Consider the following 20,757-nt stretch of genomic DNA (forward strand, 5'->3'; position numbering starts at 1 on the left):
AAACTCGGTACTTAATTCGATCGTCCGGGAGAATAAAACACTCGAAAGCCCGGTTAAGCGATATATCGCTCGAGCTACTACCGCCCTCGAAAAGTCGAATTCCGAGAATACGCTTTTACGAAAAGAGAATACCGAATAACGAGAGCTTCTCGAGACTCGTAAGAAACGAACGAAAGGGAAACGAGTCGCTTTAGAAAGGCGTTTTATTTTTAATACGGAGGAAATCCTCGAAATCGCCCGGCAAGCCGAAGCGGAGATAGCGAAGAAAACAACTCGTAAACGGAAGCGGAACGCCTCTCCGAGTCCGGAAATCGAGGATATTATCGAGGAGGTACCCGAGAACGAGGATAGCGATAGTGAGGGTAGCTGTATTACTGTAGCGTTACGTAGATAGTCGAGAGTATCGAGGATTCGAGGCTTGTACGCAGCTTCACCGTCTGCGCAGCTTCCCCATCAAGTACGTTAGCACTTAGTATTAATCGACAGGACCGAAACACATGAAACAAGAAAAGACTACACTATCAGGCTCAGGGAAAGGACATCGCCGGTTGGAGAAGACTTGCGAAGGGGCTTAGCTCCAGAATTGGGATAGTAGATAGACCTTACGAACAGAATGACCCTGGATGACTGCCACCGTCGTGCCTGCCTCCGCGAGTGATGAGCCATCGCAGCTTCACTTGATATCACATGAAGACCCTGAATGGCGCTCAGGTACTTAAGCTTCTGAACTTCAGCTCTGCTCCTTCTACTCGACAACCACTTCAGTGCTTCGACTTCTTCGAGCTTGGTCGCTTGTCCACTTCATTGACGTTCAACAATAACTCATCAAGGCGTCTCGATACTGGACGTCTATTATCGACTTCACTTCTTCACATACCCAACTGCTTCGACGACACTGCGCCGCGACAGGCGTCCACTCTGATCGTTGTCATCTGACGGTTGTCACAAGGCAAGCAGAGTCGTCGTGTCGTCGTTGATCTCTGATTTGAAGGACCAACTTCCACACTCGACAACAACGCGACACTCAACAACAAGGCAACACTCATCAACAAGGCGACACTCGACAACAAATTGACACTCTTCCGGAACCAACCCTTGACCATCATTGCTGCGACTTGAGCACTCACACGACTTTCAGCATCGGATGCAAGGCTAGTCAGAGCCTGTCGAACTCTCAACAGACTCAAATCCGACTCATCTGAATCATCCTCATCAGTCGATTGACTCTTGTCATATCTCGCCTCCACCATGGCGGGCCAAGAGGTCGCAAGAGCGCCGACCATCAGTCCATTTCCTGAGCGTCAGGACCAGACCAGGAAGGATCGGGAGATGCAGAATGAACATAGCATGAGTACAGAAGCCAATACCGACGGCCAACTTCACGAACGCCCAGACTTTGCCAGCCAAGAGCAAGAATTCCAGCGAGCACGAACGATGAGCAATAGCCCACCATCAGTGGAGGGTGAGAAGGATAGCGACTTCCAACCACCAGCAAGATCCAAGAGTCAGGCCGATGATGAGCCCAAGCGACGTATCTCTACCAGACGCAATGTGGTCGATGATGAGGAAGATGAACCACCCAGGAGCTCCAACGAACCGAGCATGGAGGCACGAAAGCGTAAGGCTGGAAGTCCCCAAGTCCAAATTCCTGCGAAGAAATCCAAGACGTCTCGCGCCCAGAGCGAGGCGGGAGAGTCGGTGATTGTAGTGGGGGCTCCTGATAGGGGTGAGACGGTGGTGGAGACAACAGAGAAAGAAGACGGGCACAAGAGAGACTCCAAAGCAGTTTCTGGTAGCCGTCCACCAACAGAAGTTGCCGAGGACGATGCTGATGATGACTTTGATGGGGAGACGATTTCCAAGGCGGAGCACGAGAAGAGGTTCCAGGCCAAGCGTGCTCAATTCAACCAGATCCTCAAGGAAAAGAACGATGCGATCCGAGAACTGAAGAGCAGACTTGGGCAATCTGAGCAGAAGCTTGAGAGCACCGAGACTAGGCTCGGGAATGCAGAGACTGACCGAGACAAGTTCCAGATGGATGCATTGAGGTTGAACGTCAAACTGGACCGCATGGTTACCGAAGAGGAAGAGTGGTTTACCGTGGTCCCGGCAAGGATGAGAGCCTGGAAGAAGCAGGAAGCCGAGAAGGACAAAGCGACACTCCAGGCGTGGTTCGAGAAGGAGCTTCAGAAGGAGAAGAACAAGATGCAGAGGAGGTTCGAGTCGCAAGAGTCTCGACATAAGAAGGAGCAAGCAGAGAGTAGTAAGAATGTGAAGGAGTGGAAGGCGGAGATCACGGAGAACAGAAAACAATACGAGGCTCTGGAGAAAGAATTGCGAAAGGAAGCGGATCAGCGAATCAAGGAGATGAAACCGGAGAACCAAAAGGAATTGCGAGAGAAGAAGAACGAGATCGACCAGTTGCATGTTCAACTCAAGACCCTGGAAGCTGACCTTCAGAAAACCAAAGACGATTACGACAAAGTTCACACCTATGCCGCCGACAGGAAAGCTCGGTGCACGGAACTGAAAACGTCATATTTCCAACTCCAAGAAGAAAAGAATCAAGCCCTCGACAAAGCCTCCACCGCCGAAGCCAACTACCGCGGCGAGAAGAGACACGGCAACGACCTGGCGAAGCAGTACAAAACAGCGCTGCAGCAACAGCAGCAGAAATACGACCTCCTGAATCAGAACAACACGGAGAGTCAGGATGCTTTGGCGGGGAATCAGAGATCTCTGTTCTACATGAGGCAGCAAAACGAGAGGAATAATGCAAAGGTAGAACGATTGGAGAAAGAAGTCGAGGCTTTGCGGAAGGAAAAGGGGGCGGTGGAGTGGAAGTTGCAGCAGCAGAATCAGGCGTTGAAGAAGGGGCTCGAGCAGAAGAGGAGTCTGTCTGCGCCGACGATCAAGCCTCAAGCTCAGAGGCAGGAGACACCCTCTCCTTCTGCGGCGATGTCGAAGCCGTCGAGGTCGCCATCTCTTCATCAGCGACAGCAGTCCCGCCATCCGTCTGCATCTTCACCGCAAGACGTCCACCTCCACCGCCACGCGCAAGCGAGCTCCATGGGTTCAGATCGCCACAAGCACTCGGTTCCCGATCCGCGGACAGGCTCCACCGACCAGGGGGTTCGTGACCAGGATGCTACCGCCGCGAAGGCTTTGAGGGTGGTGGAGACGGCTAGGGAGGTGCATCCACAAGCCGAACCGATGGAGGGTGGTCCGGTGGATTATCGCCGGTTGGAGGGTCGAGATGGTGGGAGGGAGGATTTTGGGAGAGGTGCTGGTGGGGTTGGGGATGAGGTGGGAGGTGTGCGAGTTGGGGAGGGCTCAGGGGGTGCTGCTGTGCCACCGGAGCACCAGTCGTCGCTGTTTGGACGCCTTGAGAAGCAGGCTGTCTTCACAACCGATCGTGATTCTGCTGGAGGTGGAGATGATCCGATGGAAGGTGTGCGAGTCGGAGAGAGTCCGTTGGTTGCTGCTACTCCACCGAAGCATGAGTCTTCAGCCTCGATCTTCGGTGGAAACAGACCTGCTGGAACGATGGATGGAGACTCTACTGCAGCCGGTGGTGAGTCGATGGAAGGTCTGAACGTCGAAGGAAAGACTGAGACAGCCAAAGTCGAAACTGGAGAGGATGATGCTACGCCCCCAGCTGGAGATGAGGCCACACACAGCGTGGAGCGAGAGGGACCATATGGCCAGCATGGCAGTGCGGCGAACGTGGTTATTGCATCGGATCGGAGCCGTCTGGGAGAATTGCTCGCGAACAACCCTTGGAGTCCCTTCAATCGCTGGTAATGGCAGCAGTAAAAGCCACCAAAAATCGACTTCCCACCGACGGCAATGAAATATTGGAGACTTCTTCGTCTTGGATCTTGTACGATATGCGACCAAATTGGAAAACCAGCGGAGCGGAGCGGGAGGAAAAGCATCGGCCTGTTTTTGATCTATCTCATCTTCTTTTCTTTTCTGTAACACCTCTATCAGCCACAACCCAAAACCCTCTACAACTCACGTTTAACCTCCACATCAATCCCGCCCTGATCAACCAACACCCTCGTCATCCCAATCCCATCGGGGAGATCATCCTCCAAGGGATCGATTTCCTTCTGTAACCTCGCGGCGACTTTATCCGCCTCGTGCCAGACGCGCAGGACATTTCGTCCGGCGATCTTCGCGGCGTCTTTTTCGCTGACGCCTTTCTCCAGGAGGAGGTTGATGAGATCTGGGTACTTTGATACATCGTCCAGACCCCGGGGGGTGGTGGGGATGCCGTCGAAGTCGCTTCCCAAACCCACGTGGTCGTAGCCGATCAGGTTGCCGATGTACATGATATGTTCGACGACGTGCTCGATGGTGTTGGCCTTCTCCACGAATTCCGGGAGACCATTCTCGGCGCCGACGTCCTTGCAGCTGATGAACTCCGGGGCGAAGTTGATCATGACGACGGAGTTCTTCTTCTTGACGAGGTGCAGGACATCGTCGGGGACGTTTCGCGGGTGGGGGCAGAGGGCGTAGACGCTCGAGTGGCTGAAAATTGGTGGCGCGAGGCTGCCTCCCCAGCCTTTCTCGGGGGATCCACCGAGGACGTCGCGCATGGTGTCCGGGCTGACGTGGCTTAGGTCGACGAGCATGCCGAGGCGATTCATTTCGCGGATGAGGTTGCGGCCTTCGTCGCTGACGCCGCCCCAGTAGGGTTTGGAGCGGCGGGATTCGCCGTCGATGGAGACCACGGCGGCGTCGGTGTATCTGTTGTGGCAGTTCCAGTTGAGCGTGGCGTAGCGCACGCCGAGTTCGTGGTATAGTCGGAGTGTGGCGATTGAGTTGCCGATTTGGTGTAAGCCTTCGATGGCCAGAGGTGATATGAATTGGCCTTTCTTTTCGAAGTTCTTCTCTGCCTCCGCAGCGTTCTTCGGTAGGGTGAAGTACTTCGGATGTTTGGCCGCGATTCGATTGAACAGATCCAGCTGCTCCAGCGTAGCACGCACAAAAGGCGCATAGTTCTCATCTGAGAAATCAAACCCGTCCGCCGGACAAGGCACCCACGCCGACCAGAAAGTCCCACCCAGCTGGCCCTTCTCTGCACGCCTCAGATCGAAATGGCCAGTCAGATTCCCATGCTCGAATGGCTCCGTGAAATTCTTGCCATAGATCTTGTTCCCATACAACGCTCGTATGAGGATGAGAAGATCATTATGGCCGTCGATTAAAGGGTTCTCGTGCAAGATCTTCTCCGCCCCGGATAGCGACGGCTGCGTCAGGTAGTCGTAGTATTTGTATAAATCAAACGCTCCAGTGGAATAGGCTGTGATGACTATCGATAGGATGAAGACCAGCTGCGCGAAAGTCTTCCAATTGCTCTTGGAATTCTCAATAATGAATCGCGGATCCTCGGAGGGCGGGCGGTTCGACCGCTTCTTCTTGTTCTTCTCATCCCCACCACGGCTGGCGCTGTCCTGCGTGGGCGGCTTCTCGGAGGCCATGATGCTGTCCTGCTCGGCCGTGGGCAAGAGAGATGCAGTCGACATTGACTTGTACCGCCGAGAAGTCTCGACGAGCCAGGACCAGGCGTCGGACATAATGCGTTACTGGGTGATTACTTACTAGGGCTTCTCTCGGCGTGCCAATACCGTGTTTCCGTGTCCGAAGATGGCACGTAATACGGAGTCAATTTCGCAGGCACGCGACCCATCCGTGGGACGTGACGGATGTCGATTTCAAGCTTCCGGTCCGGCTGCGGGCGGATGGCTTGGCAGATGCGGTCGTCGCAGGCGGGCACGTGTCGAGGGTGAGCTTCTTGCAAACACCAGCGTTCACTTCACTATCTTCACCTTTGGTTGGTTTTTGTGTTAGCGTGGTGTGTGATGGGCCTCATTTCAGCTTTCACGCTCATCAGAGCCGTCTCGCTCTTTCACATTACGGCGGCCTACTTCTTCCTCACGGCTCCCAAGATTCTGTCGGATCAGAATGTCGTCTTTATATTGGGAGAGTCTATGCAAATTGTGGGTGATGTACAAGCCTGCAAGACGCGGATCGAGTTACTGATTCTGTTCGCTAGCCACACGCCAGTTCCCTCGACAAACCATCCGATGCATCAGCTTTTGCCGGAATGCTGCTGGCACTTCTCGGCATTGCAGACTTGACCGCGGCATCGATGGAGGAATCGTTTGCGCTCCATTACTGGTTGTCCAACGTACCAGTCCGATTGGCCTTCTTGTTCGGCCTCACCGGCTATGTGTACTTGTTCAAGGAAGGTGGGGTGTTTGGCAGTGCTGTTGGCTCCTGGCGCAATGCGTCCATCGGCGAGCCCCTTCAGAACAGTCTGGTCTTCACCTTTGGCTTTCTCGAAGTCGCCGTCTGGTTTTGGGTATCCCTTCGTCTCTTGCATTTTTTGTGTCTTGTCTAACGTTCCCCAGATTTTCACCTGCCTGAGAGACGACAGGCGCGAGGCCTTGCGCAAACGAGTGGAAGCCGCAAAGGCAGAAGCAGACCATCTCTGAACGCAGGCAACCGATAGCGACAGTACGGGCTTCCAAGTATATTGTGGCCATCACCCCAGTCTTATCTTACTACCACCTCTTCCGTGTATGGTTCTCCCGGTCTCATTCTCGATTTAGCACGCTTCTGTCACTGTCTCTGCGAGATGAGGGCATCGAGCACGTCAGCCCATCCGGCTTCGAAGATCCAGGCAGCGATCAAGCGGTTCGGAAGATTGTGAAACTGGGACTCTGTGCTACGTCAGATTGTACGTCAAGGCATTTGCATCGAAACAATGAGGTTGTCCTGGCGACTCGCGCGTGCTCCATGCTGGGCTTCCTGGCCTTCCACGACCGTCCTACGCGCCAGACGCGCCGCCCACTCTCGAATTGCCATGTTACACAGCCAATACATGCTGCCGGCCTGAGTTCAATTTCAACACTCAGCCTCAGCTGGCTCGACGTCGAAGTGACCAAGCATTCGCCTCTTTCTGCACGAACCTTTTGCGTGGAGGCGCGTGTTGCAGTAGCACAAAGAAAAGGGCGGGACATTGCAGCAGATCTGGCTCAGAATAGATCGCTTGTGCTCGCCTAGCCACATTCTGGCCAATCATGTGACTTTGTTTGCTGCGCCCCCACTCTAATCCTCTCAATGGCGCCTCGACCGCACCGAAAAAGGACGAAGGCGTGCACCATTGTGCCAGACTGCAAAGTGGTATTTGAACAGCCGCGCACGCCTTTTTTCCTCCTCTTCATCACCAACAACGACATTCGCTTTCGTACCATTCGCTAATTCGCACCGTGTTGCTCGGGCAGAAGAGCGAGAGATTGACAATCTTCGGCTCTTTGATTGGTGTCAGGGAGCACGCGACCAGCCGACGACGACAGACCGGGAAGACCAGCATCTGAAAACTACGCAAGGGTCCCTCTAGCAAATCGCGGAGAATGTACGACAACATCTGGTTGAAGCGTGTCTGGATCCCCTTCTGGGTCATCCAGTTGCTTTTCTCCATCATCCTGCTCGCCTCCATTGGCCTTGGCTTTGGTCTCCTGCGCGACAACAGGGACGACATCTCGGACGACTTGTCAGATGCGGGCTACGACTCCAGCGATGTCAACCACGCCTGGTCGGCGGTCAGGTAAGTGAGACATGTCAAGTATTGCCGACAAACACACCAGGAGGCTAACAGGGTACCCCTCACAGCGCCATCCTCGCCGTCTGGATAGCTGTGTGTGCCGTCACCATCATTTTCGACATCGTTGAGATCTTTTTGCTCGCGCGGAAGAGGCTGAGCCCCGTCGTGGCCGTGGTGCTCAACAGTCTGACGACGCTCGTGTGGCTCGTCTTGATCATCATAGCCTGCATCGGCGCTGTCAACAGCGGCACTGGACTTGGCATCATTTGGCTCGCCGTCATCTTGTGAGTGAATATCGCAGAACACGGGCGCTGCCCCGTCTGTGTCGGAGCAAAGCCCAGCTGACCCCCTTGATAGCGCGACCTGTCTGGGCAAGCTCATCTACTGTTCGGTCGTCTTGCACAGATTCCGCAAGACGCGAAGCCGTGGTGCTTACACGCCGGCCCAGGCAGAATCTGGGTTAGATCCTGGCTACACTGCATACAACCCAGCAGGCCCTCCGCCAAATCCGTTCCGGTTTGTACTGAGACTTAGCCGTGACTATGCGAATGTGCTAATGGTTCTTCACAGCGACCCTTCGCGAGACCCTTCGCCAGCGCCGACTCCTAACCAAGGCGCTGCAACAGAGTATTACGGTGGTGCACCCGCTTTCGAGATGCAGCAACAGCAGCCGCAGCAGCGGTACTACTCATGAGGACCCACGATGGCATGATCCTCAGACCCCCAGCAGACAGGTACCCGAGTACCCGACTCCCAGCAAACGCACACGAGATACCCCATACTTTTGGCCTTTACAGGTCGGATAGGACCGGCCAGTTGGTCGGTGTAGAGTTTTTTGCAACGAATACAGTTTCAAGTCCAGTCTCCCGATCTTTAGCAGAGAACGAGTGCGAGGCAGGCGTCGGTATCGTTCTGTATGCGAGGCCGCTTTGCTCTTCAAACCAAGCCCACGGCCGATTGCCAATGCGAATGGGTGATAGTGTTTCAGGTGACGTCTGTTGGTTATGCAAGATACGCTCGGCGATTTCTGTCGATCCCTCGGATCCTGAAGGTGTATGCTTTGATGCTCACGTGCGTGGGCAGTGCACGCTGCAGCGGCCGGCTTGGTCCATGGAGGCCTGCCGAGTCAGAGTAGTCTGGCATTGCAATCTTACGCTGTTGCCGGTTCGGGCCTGGCGCTGGCTTTGCACGCCTGTACCTCACGTGGCTGACGGACGTCTCTCCTTCATCGATGCTGTCGCTGAGTCGACGCGCCGTACCAGCACACAGGCTCAAACGCCGCCATGTCGTGAATGCTGTTTGGGCTTGGGCAGCATTAGTCGTGATCCGAACGAGACCGCCAGTCTGGACTCTTTGCGGGCGGGCAGGGCGAGCAGTGCTGCCCAAGACTCGCGCTGATCATTACCACACGTGCATTGGACAGGGCACGACCAACATCCATGATCCTCATCAGACTTCCCCCAAGAAATTTCTCGAAATACCTGCATGCTCATCGACGCCCAACGTCCCCTCTTGCTACAGCCTCGTTTCGTCCTCCAGGCAGCAGATCACACGACGCCGAGATCGCAGGCGGATCGCGTTGAAGAAGTACCTGCCGGTGATTTTGAGGGCGATGAAACGAGGCGAGCGACTTCGCCTTGCGATTTTGAAAGATCTTCAGACCCCTGCCGCGACGCTGCAGACTGCACACACCGCACGCACGCACGGCGACCTGCTAGCGATTATTCAAGGCTGCAGCACATACTGCCATCCACGGCCCGTTCTCAATCAAATGCAGGGCGGGCAGAGTAGCCTTTCGGCACTTGCAACGACCGTTGGATGTCAAGTGATGTCAGCATCGACGGTGGATGCGGACAGGCGAAGGTTCATCCACCTGGTCTGTCACCACCCATGTGCGGATATGGGCACTAGACAAGGCCCGCCTCCCATCCCCCGAGCAGCGCCCGGGACCTCTGCAACACTGGCTCAGCTTGTGGGTGTCTGGCGTCCGCCCGCCCGTCTTCGCTCACCCAGAGCTTGATGCTCCGTCCCATAGGGATGGCAGTGCTGCCGGGTCAACCTTGCGACCTCGTCTTTTGGCTTGGGCAGGCACGTAGGGACCGCGTCACAAGCTGCACAGCGAAGATCCTGGCGTACCGATGAGAGCCTTGTGTTTCTACATGCTGGATGGTTCGATCGCAGCACGACCCAAGGGCCAAATGGCCATTCGCTGGTTGGCGCGTTTGGGACACGCCTCACGTAAGAATGGGCTTGACCGTCACTCGTTAACAATCTCTGTACCACAGTGATCTGCGAAGCACTAGTCTCCCACAGCACCATTTGCGTTGTCGTGCACCTGCAGTAGCCACGTCTGCCGATTGCACATAATGACCTCCGGCGCTCCAGCTGAACCTACAACTACAGGTTACGCTCCCAACGAGTCAAGAAGAGCTGCGGCTCTGCCATCGCGTGTCGAGGAGCCGTTCGCCAGACAGTACGTGACGCCCTCAGAGCGTCGAGGAATCTTCAAACATTCCACTGACAGATATGCCAGGCAAAGGCTTCAGGATAGAGACCCTTGGGCTTCCTCCCGTCCACCAGCAACCCTCAGGTATGCCCACACCTACCCGGGATCCGTACCAACGACGAGTACTCAGCAATTCAAAAGTTTTCCGCCGCCTCCCGGCTTAACAGGTAGCAGCCGGACGCCTGCGACATACCCTCCCTTCTCTACGACACAAGCACAGCGCTGGGCTCGAGAGGAATGGTCCAGCCGACCCGCCGCACCCTTTGGAGAAATTCCATTGCTCTCGGGCTGGGGGACATCGCCGCTGTCCGCCCAGTTCCCAACATCGAACACGCCAATGCCTCCAGGAAGTGATCGCAGCCCGCGATCCGGATACACAGCTTACCAAGGCGCCTGGCCTGGGCCGCCTCTTCGTCGCAGTTCGTCGGAAGAGGCACGTGTGAGCTTGGGAGGATACTACGGTGGTGACGCCTCCTCTAGCACCGCAAGCCTTCAGGGCAAAGCGTTTCCCCAGAGACGACCTTCTAACAGAGATGAATTTGACGGACCATCACAGCTGCTCGACAAGCCCGATGATGGAGGCTTCGAGCCCAAGGAAGAAGAACTGCCCCAGTTACCCATCACGTTATACGCTCAGGAACAGGACGAAATTCTATCGAAAGTGAACGACAGACTGTCTCAATGCGCATTCGACTTCGTCGCGAAGTACCAGTTTCCTATCCCCATCGAACCCGACAAACGACCAGTGCGAGTACCAGGCGATCGAGAGTGGTCAGAGTGGGTGTACCTCCTCAAGCGCCTCGCGACCAAACGACGCATCCCGGCGCGAGTGCTATACAACGGCCAGATCAAGCAGCTCATCACGATTTTGGAAAACAGCTTGGAAATGAGACACGCGGCGAAGCATCAGTCCCGGCCGCTGAAGGACGACAGGAACATCCTCCAACTCATCAGCTCGGGCTTGCAGGTTGCGAAGATCTTGAAGGACGCGCCGGCGATGCAGTACCTCGACAGTCTGTACATTCAGACGGAACGGCTGATCCAGAGTCGTCGAGCGCCTGCTCCTTCGTCGTCATTCACGCAGATGTAAGCCAGGGATACCAGGTCGTGCGAGCCGCTGCAACCTCCTCGGATCACCAGATTCGACTACTGCACGAACGTCGTGACGCAGATGTTCGGTCACGAACTGCATTATCAGCAGAGCTTTCAGGCCGCTGCAGCCACGATGCAGCAAGACGTTGGACAAGTTGACCACCCTAAAACCCTACGAATACGTGTCACCGATCTGACAACAACGGCAACGACAAGAACCCATCAACGATCCACCCAGATCCAACAACAAAAGTAATGTGTATTTCTACCACAAAATCCAGTCCACACACAGCCGACATGTGGACTATCAATTCACCCAACAACATACGAGAGAGAGGCGTTCTTGACGGCGACAGAAAGAAGAAAAGGAGTCCCAACACACACTTCTCTTCGGAGGACCGGAGAAAGCGATGCAAAGTCAGCAGTTGCACCAGAGTTTTTACCCGCCTACTTTGTTACTTCTTACTTACTTACCACCTACGTGTCCAACATGCACGCACGCGCGAAATGCAAGACGGGGATCATGCATAGACTTTCAGGTCGAGCAGGGAAGGGCAGGAAGGGCTTTTTTCATCAATCAGATCAGCAGATGTTGGAGTTGAGTGGGCTTTGAAAAAGGCCCTTTTGAGCACAGCGACGGGGCGTTTTTGATCATAGAATGTGTGTTTTTGGGAATGTGCTTTTGAATTTCCTATCCAAACATCACCAAACTTCTCAACAGCGACAAATGCACATTTCGACAGCGGATACGATACGGAGACAACACACATACGGCAGCGCGAAAGGAAGATACCGAGATAAGGGTCTGAGCAAGCAAGCAATCAGGAAGGAAAGAGAGTTTCAGGGAGAAGGGTTTTTCATACCTTGAGTTTGATTTTTTGTTGTTGTTGCGAACAGAAATAGGTACATAGTTTTGAGAGGGTGGGCAATGCATATGTTTTTTCTTTGAACCCTTTACACTTTATACTTTATACTTTTCAATCCAAAGATAGGTGCCGAGTGAAGTGAACGTTTCCCGGAATCTTGGAGCCTAATAAGATCATGGTAAGTAGGGAGAGATTGAGGTTGTTCGTTTGACGAAAATATCACGGACGAGGCTCGTATGAGGGACTGGAATAGAAGACTCTCGCACTCGTTTCGAACACTGTTGCATTGCATGTACCTCTCTACCTGCCTGCTTCGTTCCGAGAGAAGAAGCAGGAGAGGACGAGACCCACACGTCCGAACTGCATTGAATGATACTTGTGGTGCATGACTCTGTAGACTTTTCCCTCACGCTGTCCAGTCATCGACAGGGAGGGCAAGGAATTGTGGCCTCGCTGGGTTGGAAGGTCCCCGGGAGAAAGTGACTTTGTTTGACAGCGCAGATCATGCCAGGTGTGCGAGTCGAGGGCGTGGAAGGGTGGTGCTTTGTCTCGTTTCATCCGGCAGCTGGACTGTAACATGTCGTCGTGTAGACCTGTCGTTGGTTTGAAGAGGAGTCTTTCGCATCAGCATTGCCGGACATGTCTTATCGACACCTCAAACCACACGACAGGCTCGCGATGCATACTGGTCAATCCCCCTCAGCAGCAACAGCGACCGGTATCAATTCGGCTCACCGAGCAAGGTCAATCCCAGGGAAACTCTGCTTCACCGGCCCAGTCATTCCCTATTGCCATTCCCACCGCGTTCTCGCTGGTGTTGGTCAGATGAGCACATAGTGGATCTCATAAGTCGGGACTCTCCATTTGGATATGTCGTTCGTGGCCGTTTCCCTTTCCTGGGGAGAGAGGCGTTAGGGGATGTGGTATCGCAGGCTGGGTGGATGGCTTTTACGGCCGTAAGGTTTTGATGGGGGTTGCAGGCAGGCAGGCTGGCTGTGACGAGGGGGGTTTGGTTGAGGGGTAGGGTGTAGGGAATCGGGAGTCGGGAGTAGGGAGTTTTTGAGGTGCTTGGGGAGGGTCAAGGTAGTAGTTGGATGAGGACTTTGCGCTGGTGACGGCGGTGGTTTGGGCTCTTTGGCGTTACATTTCGAGCTGCCATCTATGTGGCCAAGCTTAGAGATTGGTGAAAGCTCTTTGCTACGTGGAGTCTGTTTTGTTGAAGAAGTGCCGATGGTCAGGGTGTTGTCCTGCAGGAATACGGCGTACCATATCTAAATATACGGCGTACTATGACACCACTGGGCGGCGCTCGCCTTCCTTCATTCAGCTCGCAAACAACTTTGCCTCCTACGATCCACGTCCTTAGCATCAGTGCCAGCTCAACTGCAGCATCAGGCTGGAGCGTGTGTGGTATCGTTTGACGAGCTCAATCACGCGGCTGCTTGAAGAATGCGGCGATGACAAAGTGCGACTCGCCCCAGGATCTCTACGAGCAAGAGGTACCAGCGCGGAACGCGATCCTGTCGCGTACATGGATCGGAGACAACGATGAATGAACCTTTTCGTGAGCGAGAAGTGTAAGACTTGGAGGGAGATCCAGTTTGGCACGTGGGAGGCCGAGCATGATTAGGACTTGGAACGGGATCTACTGGAGCTGAAAAGACTCCATTTGCAGGTTTATGGCTATGGAGAATCTCTGCCGGAGGAGGAAACGACATTGGACGCCTTACCTTTATGTTTCGGGAACGACGAAAGATTCTCCTCACCACACCCACCGATGCTTTTACCAAACGACAAAACTCTGGTAGCTCTGGCATTGGACTGCGCGGCGGTCCAGATCTTCCGAGTGCAATGACTAAAGAAGGATGCCCAGCAGCACTAGCCTCGCAGATCGCTGTTTCGTGGGTCGACTTGGCTGCTTCTCATCAATCTGTAACGACAGAACGTGGAGACCAGGATCTATCAAAGCCGATACCAACGCAGGTATGTTCGTGTTTTTAAACGTCTGGTCTTGTCCAAGGACATTTCTTCCCCATCATATCATTGACCATCTTCCTGTGCCGGCTCTTGGGTGCACGCAATGAAGCAACAACTCTCCGGATGCCCATTGTCTCCATCTCTGACGACGCCACCCTCCGCAGGGCTTGAGACCGTCGAAAGTCTATCTCACCACCTCGAACTATGTCGGCGAATTTCCACACCCTCGGGACATGGCTCCTCTGCTTCGAATTATTCATCAGCAGCCTCGACATCATCGAGAGGGGTCTCGTACCACGCCGCGTTGGGGCAGCCAGGCAGCCATCACGGTTCAGATATCTCTAACCAACAGCTCTCATCGCCATTGCGAAAGGGACCACAAAATCCCTGGGCGGACGTGGATCTGTGTGCAAAGATGGTCAAGGTAAGATGCACTCTCTAGGCCTTGCAATAAGCACGACTTCGCTGATGTCCTGGGATTTTAGGAGCACAACTTGATACATGATCATGGAATTCATCAGTTATGACAGTCCGTCCGAATTCAAAGCAGGCAAGAAAAGTCAAGTCGTACGGAGCTATGTGACCAAACGACAGCATCGCCTCAAACGAGAGGCTGAGCACAAAGCCAAAGGCGAAGACTCTCGGAGCGTGGACGCAGAGCCCGAGATATCCGGCCAAATTGATACTAAACCCGGCGAACAAGGGTCGACTCATCAGACGAAGCCGCGCTCCCGGAGGAGAAAGAAACATGCCGTGGCATTGGGGTCCAGCTCGCCGCGTCTTCCACCTCAAGTCTCCCAGCAGCTGATGTTGCCCTGCCGCAGCGCCTTCGATACCTTGGAATCGTTTATCCACGCCACCATGGTGCCCACCCATGTGTCCGCCCTGGGTTTGGATTCTTCCGAGACGCAGCTGGCATCACAATGGTTTTCATCCGCTTCTGTCTTCGAGCCCGCGCTGTACACCAGCGCACTGCTAACCGCCGCCCCAAATTTCAAGTCAGTCTCTCCGGACCTTATCTTCTACCTCCAGAGCGCGACCATCACATCTCTCGTGGAGGCCTTCGCCAATGAAAAGCGCAGACAAGATCCCGCTCTCATTATCGCCGTGGAGTGCCTCACATTCTACGAGTGCTTATATGGCGATCGGAACCTGGCGCAGAAATTCCATCGGCCGGCCATGCGGAGATTGATCCAGGCTCACGGAGGCAGAGACGGCGTAGAAATACCGCTGGCGTGGAAAAAGGTGTCGCTCATGGCTGACATCGTCATGGAGATACAGATGGGCAGCGAGGGCGAGAGTTCGTTTCTGATGAACGAGTCGCATCAGGATGCAGGGATCTTGGAGGCCGAGTGGACGGAGGCGCTGAAGATGTACTTGCCGGATGTGGAAGGGGGAACTTCTGGCGGTCGCTTGCCGAGCAGGAGGCGAGACCGCTAATTTGGCGATAGAAGTGAAGGATTTGAAAGGACGTCGTGTGAATTCGACGTACATCAGCGAGGCTGTTCCGAGCTGGCTGCGATGATGATTGCAGGATTTGGTAACAGACCGTACTCTCGCCGCCACTTCGACGGCCCCTTGCCAGAAGTGTCCGCGCAGCAGCGTGGGTCCGTTGTGTGTGTTTGATGTATTTCTACAGAAGATGGCGTTTGCTGTTGCCCGTCAGCCCACAACGAAGAGTATTGGAATTACTGCGTACCGTACGCGCTTGACCTCCTTTTTCATCAGCCGCGAGACGATGTCGTCTTTACTCATACTCAGGGCAAAGCCAGCATTCTCGACGATGATCAGACACAGCCGGCTCCCGATACCATACAATTGTCTCCAATGGCCAACAGATGGTTGTTACCGTCTTCATCAGCAGAACACACAGATGTTGAAAGGATTGGATGTTCAATGCTGCCAGCGCCGACCCTCCGAACCTGCCCAAGGCGGCTAGCGCGCAGGGACGAACTCACTTCACCTGCAACGCGCCTTCCTCTTTTGCTCGCGACTTCGCAAATATGATCATGTTCTGGTCTCTGCGTACCGATCAGTGTGTATACTGCGGATGACGAAGACGGTTTTATCGATGCCAAGACTCAATTGGATGATGGCGTCCTGCAAGAGCTGCGAGAGTATGGGTTCGAAACGTACAACATTGCAAGAAGGAGAATCGAGATTCAAATCATGTACCATCTGGAGATGCGTTGTGGATGTGGAACTGCTATCGTCGCTTGAGTGCCGCGATATCACAACTCCTCTCCACCGCAGAAAACAGCAGGCCCATACCGTGGCCAGCGAGATGGCGATGCGGACAACGGGACGACTGTGAAGCCGGGCTGAAGGACGGGAGTTGGTGTCATCTGCTTGGCAAGCTTTATTGAGGCCATTGGCCTTCAGCATTCAGTCGAATATTCGTACTGCATCTTGATGCGAACTCGTGGAACCGGAACGTCGACGTCAACGCTTCTGCTGCAGGGCATTGATTAACATAGACCAGTGGACGCACGATAGCAAAGTTCAGATCTTGACGGTGGGTATTTCATTTCAACCATCGATTTTCGCACTCACAGAGTATTCTGAAGGTGACGTTGATTTTGGCGTCGCTGTCGCTGCTTCCTCGCTCGGCACCAGCCGACTTCAACGGGAGGAAGGAGATCTCACTTGACTTCACCTCCACTGCTCTGTCTTTCACCACCACCACTCACTCTCAATACACCCAAGACTTTCTTCTCCCACCCGCCCACGCTCTCTTTGTTCAATACAGCTGCACTCACTTCACACACCACACCACACCACTACTGGCGAAACACATCGGTCCTCACCATGGTGGGCTTTCCTCGCCTGGCTGCTCTGGCCATCAGCATCCTCGCTTCCTTTTCGTCGTCTGCACCAACCACCGGTGATACTGACGTGGCCACGACCGTCCCTGTTTCGGCGAACAACAGCGCCGTCAATGCCGAAAACGTGAACTGCTACAACGCCTGTTATGGTACGTGATACTCGATTTGGCATTGCTGCGGCATGGCTGACACTCCGCAGGCATCTCACGGGACACGGTGGTCCAGGCACTGGATTGGTTCTGCCAACAGTTCGAGGGTCACGTACTCAAGACGCCAGCAGACAACCTCTGGGGTCGCTATCAGTACAAACCCAATACAGACACGACCTACCTCGGTCCCTACGACGAGGGAGAAATTGGCATGACCATCAACGTGACCTCCAACGCAGAGTGCTCCCCACCGCTAACTATGACCTACGATGCTTGCTTCACGTACTCACTCGTTCCTATTGACAAGTGATAATCTCCCACTCACATGGGTGGTTGACTGTGCTGACATGAACTTTCAGCTGCAACACGGCGTCGACCGAGGGCAAGCAGGGTGGCACGGTGCTCTATGGTTGTCTCCAGTACGGATTCCAGCCGAATCCAAAGTACTGGCCAGAGTGCGCCTTGGAGCCGCAAGAGGAATCCAAGAGCATCGACGTTCGTGCTGCAGATGTGTCGATCACGCCGGACCCGACCTACCTCAATTGCTACAACCTTTGCTTTGGTAAGACGACGGTTTAGGCAACAAAGGTCCTCATCGTGACAACTGACGCAATACAGGCGTAGAGCGAGGGAGAGCAATTGACGCAGTCAACTTCTTCTGCAACAAGGCCGCGGGTCGAATTTTCACAACCTCAGCGGACAACTTTGCCCAGCATTTTCTGTACGAGACTCATGGCGAATCGCAAGATCCAGGTTACTACAATGAGGGCGACATTCGAATGAGCATCAATGTCAACGACAGTGTCAAATGCAACCCGGGCGTGACCATGACATTTGACGAGTGTTATGCGAACGTGATGTACTCCTGCGTTGATGGGTAATAATATACCAAGCCTTATCAACACACAGTCGACTGACACATAACAGCTGCAACACCGACGGCGAGAATCACAAACAAGGCGGTTGGTCATCCAACGGGTGCCTCAAGTACGAATTCCAGCCGAACCCAGTGTATTGGCCCTTCTGTTACTTCGGACCCGACCAGCGTGGGTCTGGTTCTCGCGTACTTCAGGCATACAATACCACATCACGAAACAGCACACACAAAGTCCTCGGCGCATATACGACAACAATGACGCAGTCTCTTGCGACCGGCGAACCGGCTGCCATGTCTACAGAGCCGCCCCAAGCACCGTCAGGCCTCAATAACTTCAACATCGAGGACGACGCAGAGAGCCTCTATTGCTTCAACTCCTGCTTTGGTGTTTCTAGAGCTGTGATGGGGGACGCAACGAATGCCTTTTGCAACTGGATGGGCGACCATTACTTCACCTTTGCTGAGACCAGCAACATGGTGTTCACTTGGTAAGAAAGCTACCGTATTCAGCACCAGAACTGTGATTTTAACCTGCTTCAGGATCTATCCACCAGGAGATCCATGGCGGTCCCAGTTCGGCGAGTACTACGAGGAAGGCCGAGTCGAGGTGCACATTGAAGTCATTGAAGGCGCGGTCTGTAGCCCGACTGTTCTTGTCAACTATGGTGCTTGCTATCAACGTCTTATGTGGGGATTAGTGGACCGGTAGGCACTCTCACCTTACATTTAAGAAGTCGGGATTCCGAGGTAGTTGACTGACATACATTCAGGTGTGACACGGAGGATGAAAACTACAAGCAGGGCGGCTGGGTCACCCATGGCTGTCTCAACTACACCGTCCAGCCGAACCCTCTATACTGGCCGGCATGTGGCGGTCGACCATCATCAGATTCGAAGTTCGAAACAGCAGCCGATATGCTGTCAGACGACGCATCACCCGTTCAAGCCTCAGGCTCCGCTGAACCCCAAGACGGAACCCTCCTCGCCACCTCTATTGCACCACGATCCGAGCCTTCAAGTTTCACCACGCTCGACTTGGAGGGGACCGACTGGCCTGAACCTACCTGTCTGAACAACTGCTACGGTGTGTCGAGATTCATTGCAGGTGTCGCGGCCAATGAGATGAGCGTCCAGACGGGCGGCCGCAACTTTACAACCCCAGATGACAACGTTGAATTGGCTTGGTGAGTGCGGTAGTTGTGTGATGATTCGATCGATACTAACGTCTATCAGGTCTTACGAGCCGGACAGGCAAGAGCTGTTCCAAGGCCCAGGCTGGATAGAGGAAGGCAGCATATTGATGACGATCGAAGTCATTCCCGGCACGACATGCGACCCGCCTATGTTCATTGACAACCCCAACATCTACCGTGTCTTCATGTGGAACATCATAGACAAGTGTGACTTCCACCCCTGCGACTTGTGCAAGGAAAGTGACTGACGAATCGACAGATGCAACACAGGCGGCGAAAACCACAAGCAGGGCGGATATCTCACCAACGGCTGCCTCAATTTCACCATCAACCCCAATCCAAAGTACTGGCCAGATTGCGAGTTGGCGCCGGACGCTCGAAAGGCACTGTCGCCAACTGAGGTCGAGACGGCTACATTTTCAGCAGATCCCTCCACGCCTGTGCACTCCAGCTCGGGAGGAGTTTGAGGTGGTCGAATGGCAGTGAAATGATGCAACAGTAGTCTGTGGCGTGATGCGAGCAGGAATTTGGCTGTGAAGAGTATATGTTGCGCAAGATATCAATAGCAATGTTCAAAGTGTTTGTTCGTACCAAATTTGCGGATCGAAGGGCCATGAAAACATCGTGATGAAAAGTGCTTTTCGCTGAAGATCTCACCTTCTTCCTTGCCGAAACGAAATTATGACCGAATCGTACGGCCGTGTCCAGGTCAGATGGCGAGGTCTTCATCCATCTTACCACAGCCACATATGCCCATCCATCCATCCAATCTGGGTTTCAACGAGAAGTCCAGAAGCTGAGAGCGATGTGATGTGCAGCTGGGCATCAATACTCATGCACATGCACATGCAAGGTAGTGCAGCCGCTGATCATGTGATTATCTCATCTCATCTCATCTATCGCTCACGACGACAGATCTCTGTGATAGCCGCGTCTGCCGCTGGTCTTATCTCATAGATGCTGTGAGGCCGGCGTACATGAAGTTCGACGTGGTGGGTCACTCGTTATGTCTGAGATGCGTGGTCCTGGGAGAGACATGCTGTGGAAGGAGGCTGCGTGGAGTTTTGTGTGTACATAGCTTTTGGAGAGGGGGAGGGAGGGGGTTTATTGAGAGCCATCTTTAGTATAGGTTGGATATGGGGCGAGGTTGGTGTGAATGGTGGTTGAGATGGGGGATGGGATTGGGATTCTTGCGTAAGAAGTGGTGTTTTTTTGTTTGCTGGCATATGTGAGTGATGAGGAGGTTGATTCAATGGCGGGTGTATACAGTTTCGATTGATATGAAGCCGAATATGTTCAACCACCGACGGATGGATTCGTCGACCATTAAATCCGCTATAAGCCAACAGATCTGTCGCTGAGTACACGGAGTCTGATGGGGATGCAGACTTCCGTCGTGAAGAGTCACGCGTTTACCTTGGGTGATGTTTATTAGTAGTAGCTCTGGGAATTTGGATCGTACCGAAGCTGTTGGGTCGAGTCATGGAGGGTGGGGAGTTTTCTGTGCTTTGGGGATGGTAGTGTGAGGTTTGGATAAAGGAGTCATGGTGTTCTTGAGATTATGTTTCACTGCGCAGATCGGAGAGTCTCGCCATGGAGCATCTTCATCAGCTGTGGTTAGCACTGAGTCGATGGTGAAGGTTTGGGGTAGCTT

General features: G+C 53.9%; 6 protein-coding genes across 6 annotated transcripts; 5 read left to right on the top strand and 1 right to left on the bottom strand.

Annotated features, from left to right (window-relative positions):
• Positions 1 to 4,010: 4,010 nt before the first annotated feature.
• On the bottom strand, positions 4,011 to 5,489 carry M409DRAFT_65235 (uncharacterized protein; the record flags this gene model as incomplete). Its single annotated transcript, XM_033816420.1, has 1 exon — positions 4,011 to 5,489. The coding sequence occupies one exon, from the start codon at positions 5,487 to 5,489 to the stop codon at positions 4,011 to 4,013; it is 1,479 nt and encodes a 492-aa protein (XP_033669760.1).
• A 381-nt stretch (positions 5,490 to 5,870) lies between these two features.
• On the top strand, positions 5,871 to 6,506 carry M409DRAFT_65236 (uncharacterized protein; the record flags this gene model as incomplete). The annotated part of the gene is made up of 3 exons (XM_033816421.1): positions 5,871 to 6,008; positions 6,065 to 6,373; positions 6,423 to 6,506. 3 exons carry the CDS (start codon positions 5,871 to 5,873, stop codon positions 6,504 to 6,506), a joined length of 531 nt encoding a protein of 176 aa, XP_033669761.1.
• Positions 6,507 to 7,427: 921 nt separating this feature from the next.
• Positions 7,428 to 8,312, top strand: M409DRAFT_20887 (uncharacterized protein; the record flags this gene model as incomplete). The annotated part of the gene is made up of 4 exons (XM_033805603.1): positions 7,428 to 7,621; positions 7,687 to 7,902; positions 7,976 to 8,134; positions 8,189 to 8,312. 4 exons carry the CDS (start codon positions 7,428 to 7,430, stop codon positions 8,310 to 8,312), a joined length of 693 nt encoding a protein of 230 aa, XP_033669762.1.
• Positions 8,313 to 9,984: 1,672 nt separating this feature from the next.
• On the top strand, positions 9,985 to 11,214 carry M409DRAFT_65237 (uncharacterized protein; the record flags this gene model as incomplete). The annotated part of the gene is made up of 3 exons (XM_033816422.1): positions 9,985 to 10,091; positions 10,152 to 10,208; positions 10,266 to 11,214. 3 exons carry the CDS (start codon positions 9,985 to 9,987, stop codon positions 11,212 to 11,214), a joined length of 1,113 nt encoding a protein of 370 aa, XP_033669763.1.
• Positions 11,215 to 14,566: 3,352 nt separating this feature from the next.
• M409DRAFT_20889 (uncharacterized protein) lies at positions 14,567 to 15,499 on the top strand (the record flags this gene model as incomplete). The annotated part of the gene is made up of 1 exon (XM_033805604.1): positions 14,567 to 15,499. The coding sequence occupies one exon, from the start codon at positions 14,567 to 14,569 to the stop codon at positions 15,497 to 15,499; it is 933 nt and encodes a 310-aa protein (XP_033669764.1).
• Positions 15,500 to 16,867: 1,368 nt separating this feature from the next.
• On the top strand, positions 16,868 to 19,570 carry M409DRAFT_20890 (uncharacterized protein; the record flags this gene model as incomplete). Its single annotated transcript, XM_033805605.1, has 9 exons — positions 16,868 to 17,033; positions 17,084 to 17,339; positions 17,393 to 17,595; positions 17,652 to 17,910; positions 17,961 to 18,398; positions 18,451 to 18,615; positions 18,681 to 19,094; positions 19,144 to 19,308; positions 19,363 to 19,570. The coding sequence occupies 9 exons, from the start codon at positions 16,868 to 16,870 to the stop codon at positions 19,568 to 19,570; spliced, it is 2,274 nt and encodes a 757-aa protein (XP_033669765.1).
• Between the last annotated feature and the right edge of the window lie 1,187 nt (positions 19,571 to 20,757).

Source organism: Zasmidium cellare (genome assembly GCF_010093935.1).
Source record: "Zasmidium cellare ATCC 36951 unplaced genomic scaffold M409scaffold_11, whole genome shotgun sequence".
Taxonomy (NCBI): domain Eukaryota; kingdom Fungi; phylum Ascomycota; class Dothideomycetes; order Mycosphaerellales; family Mycosphaerellaceae; genus Zasmidium; species Zasmidium cellare.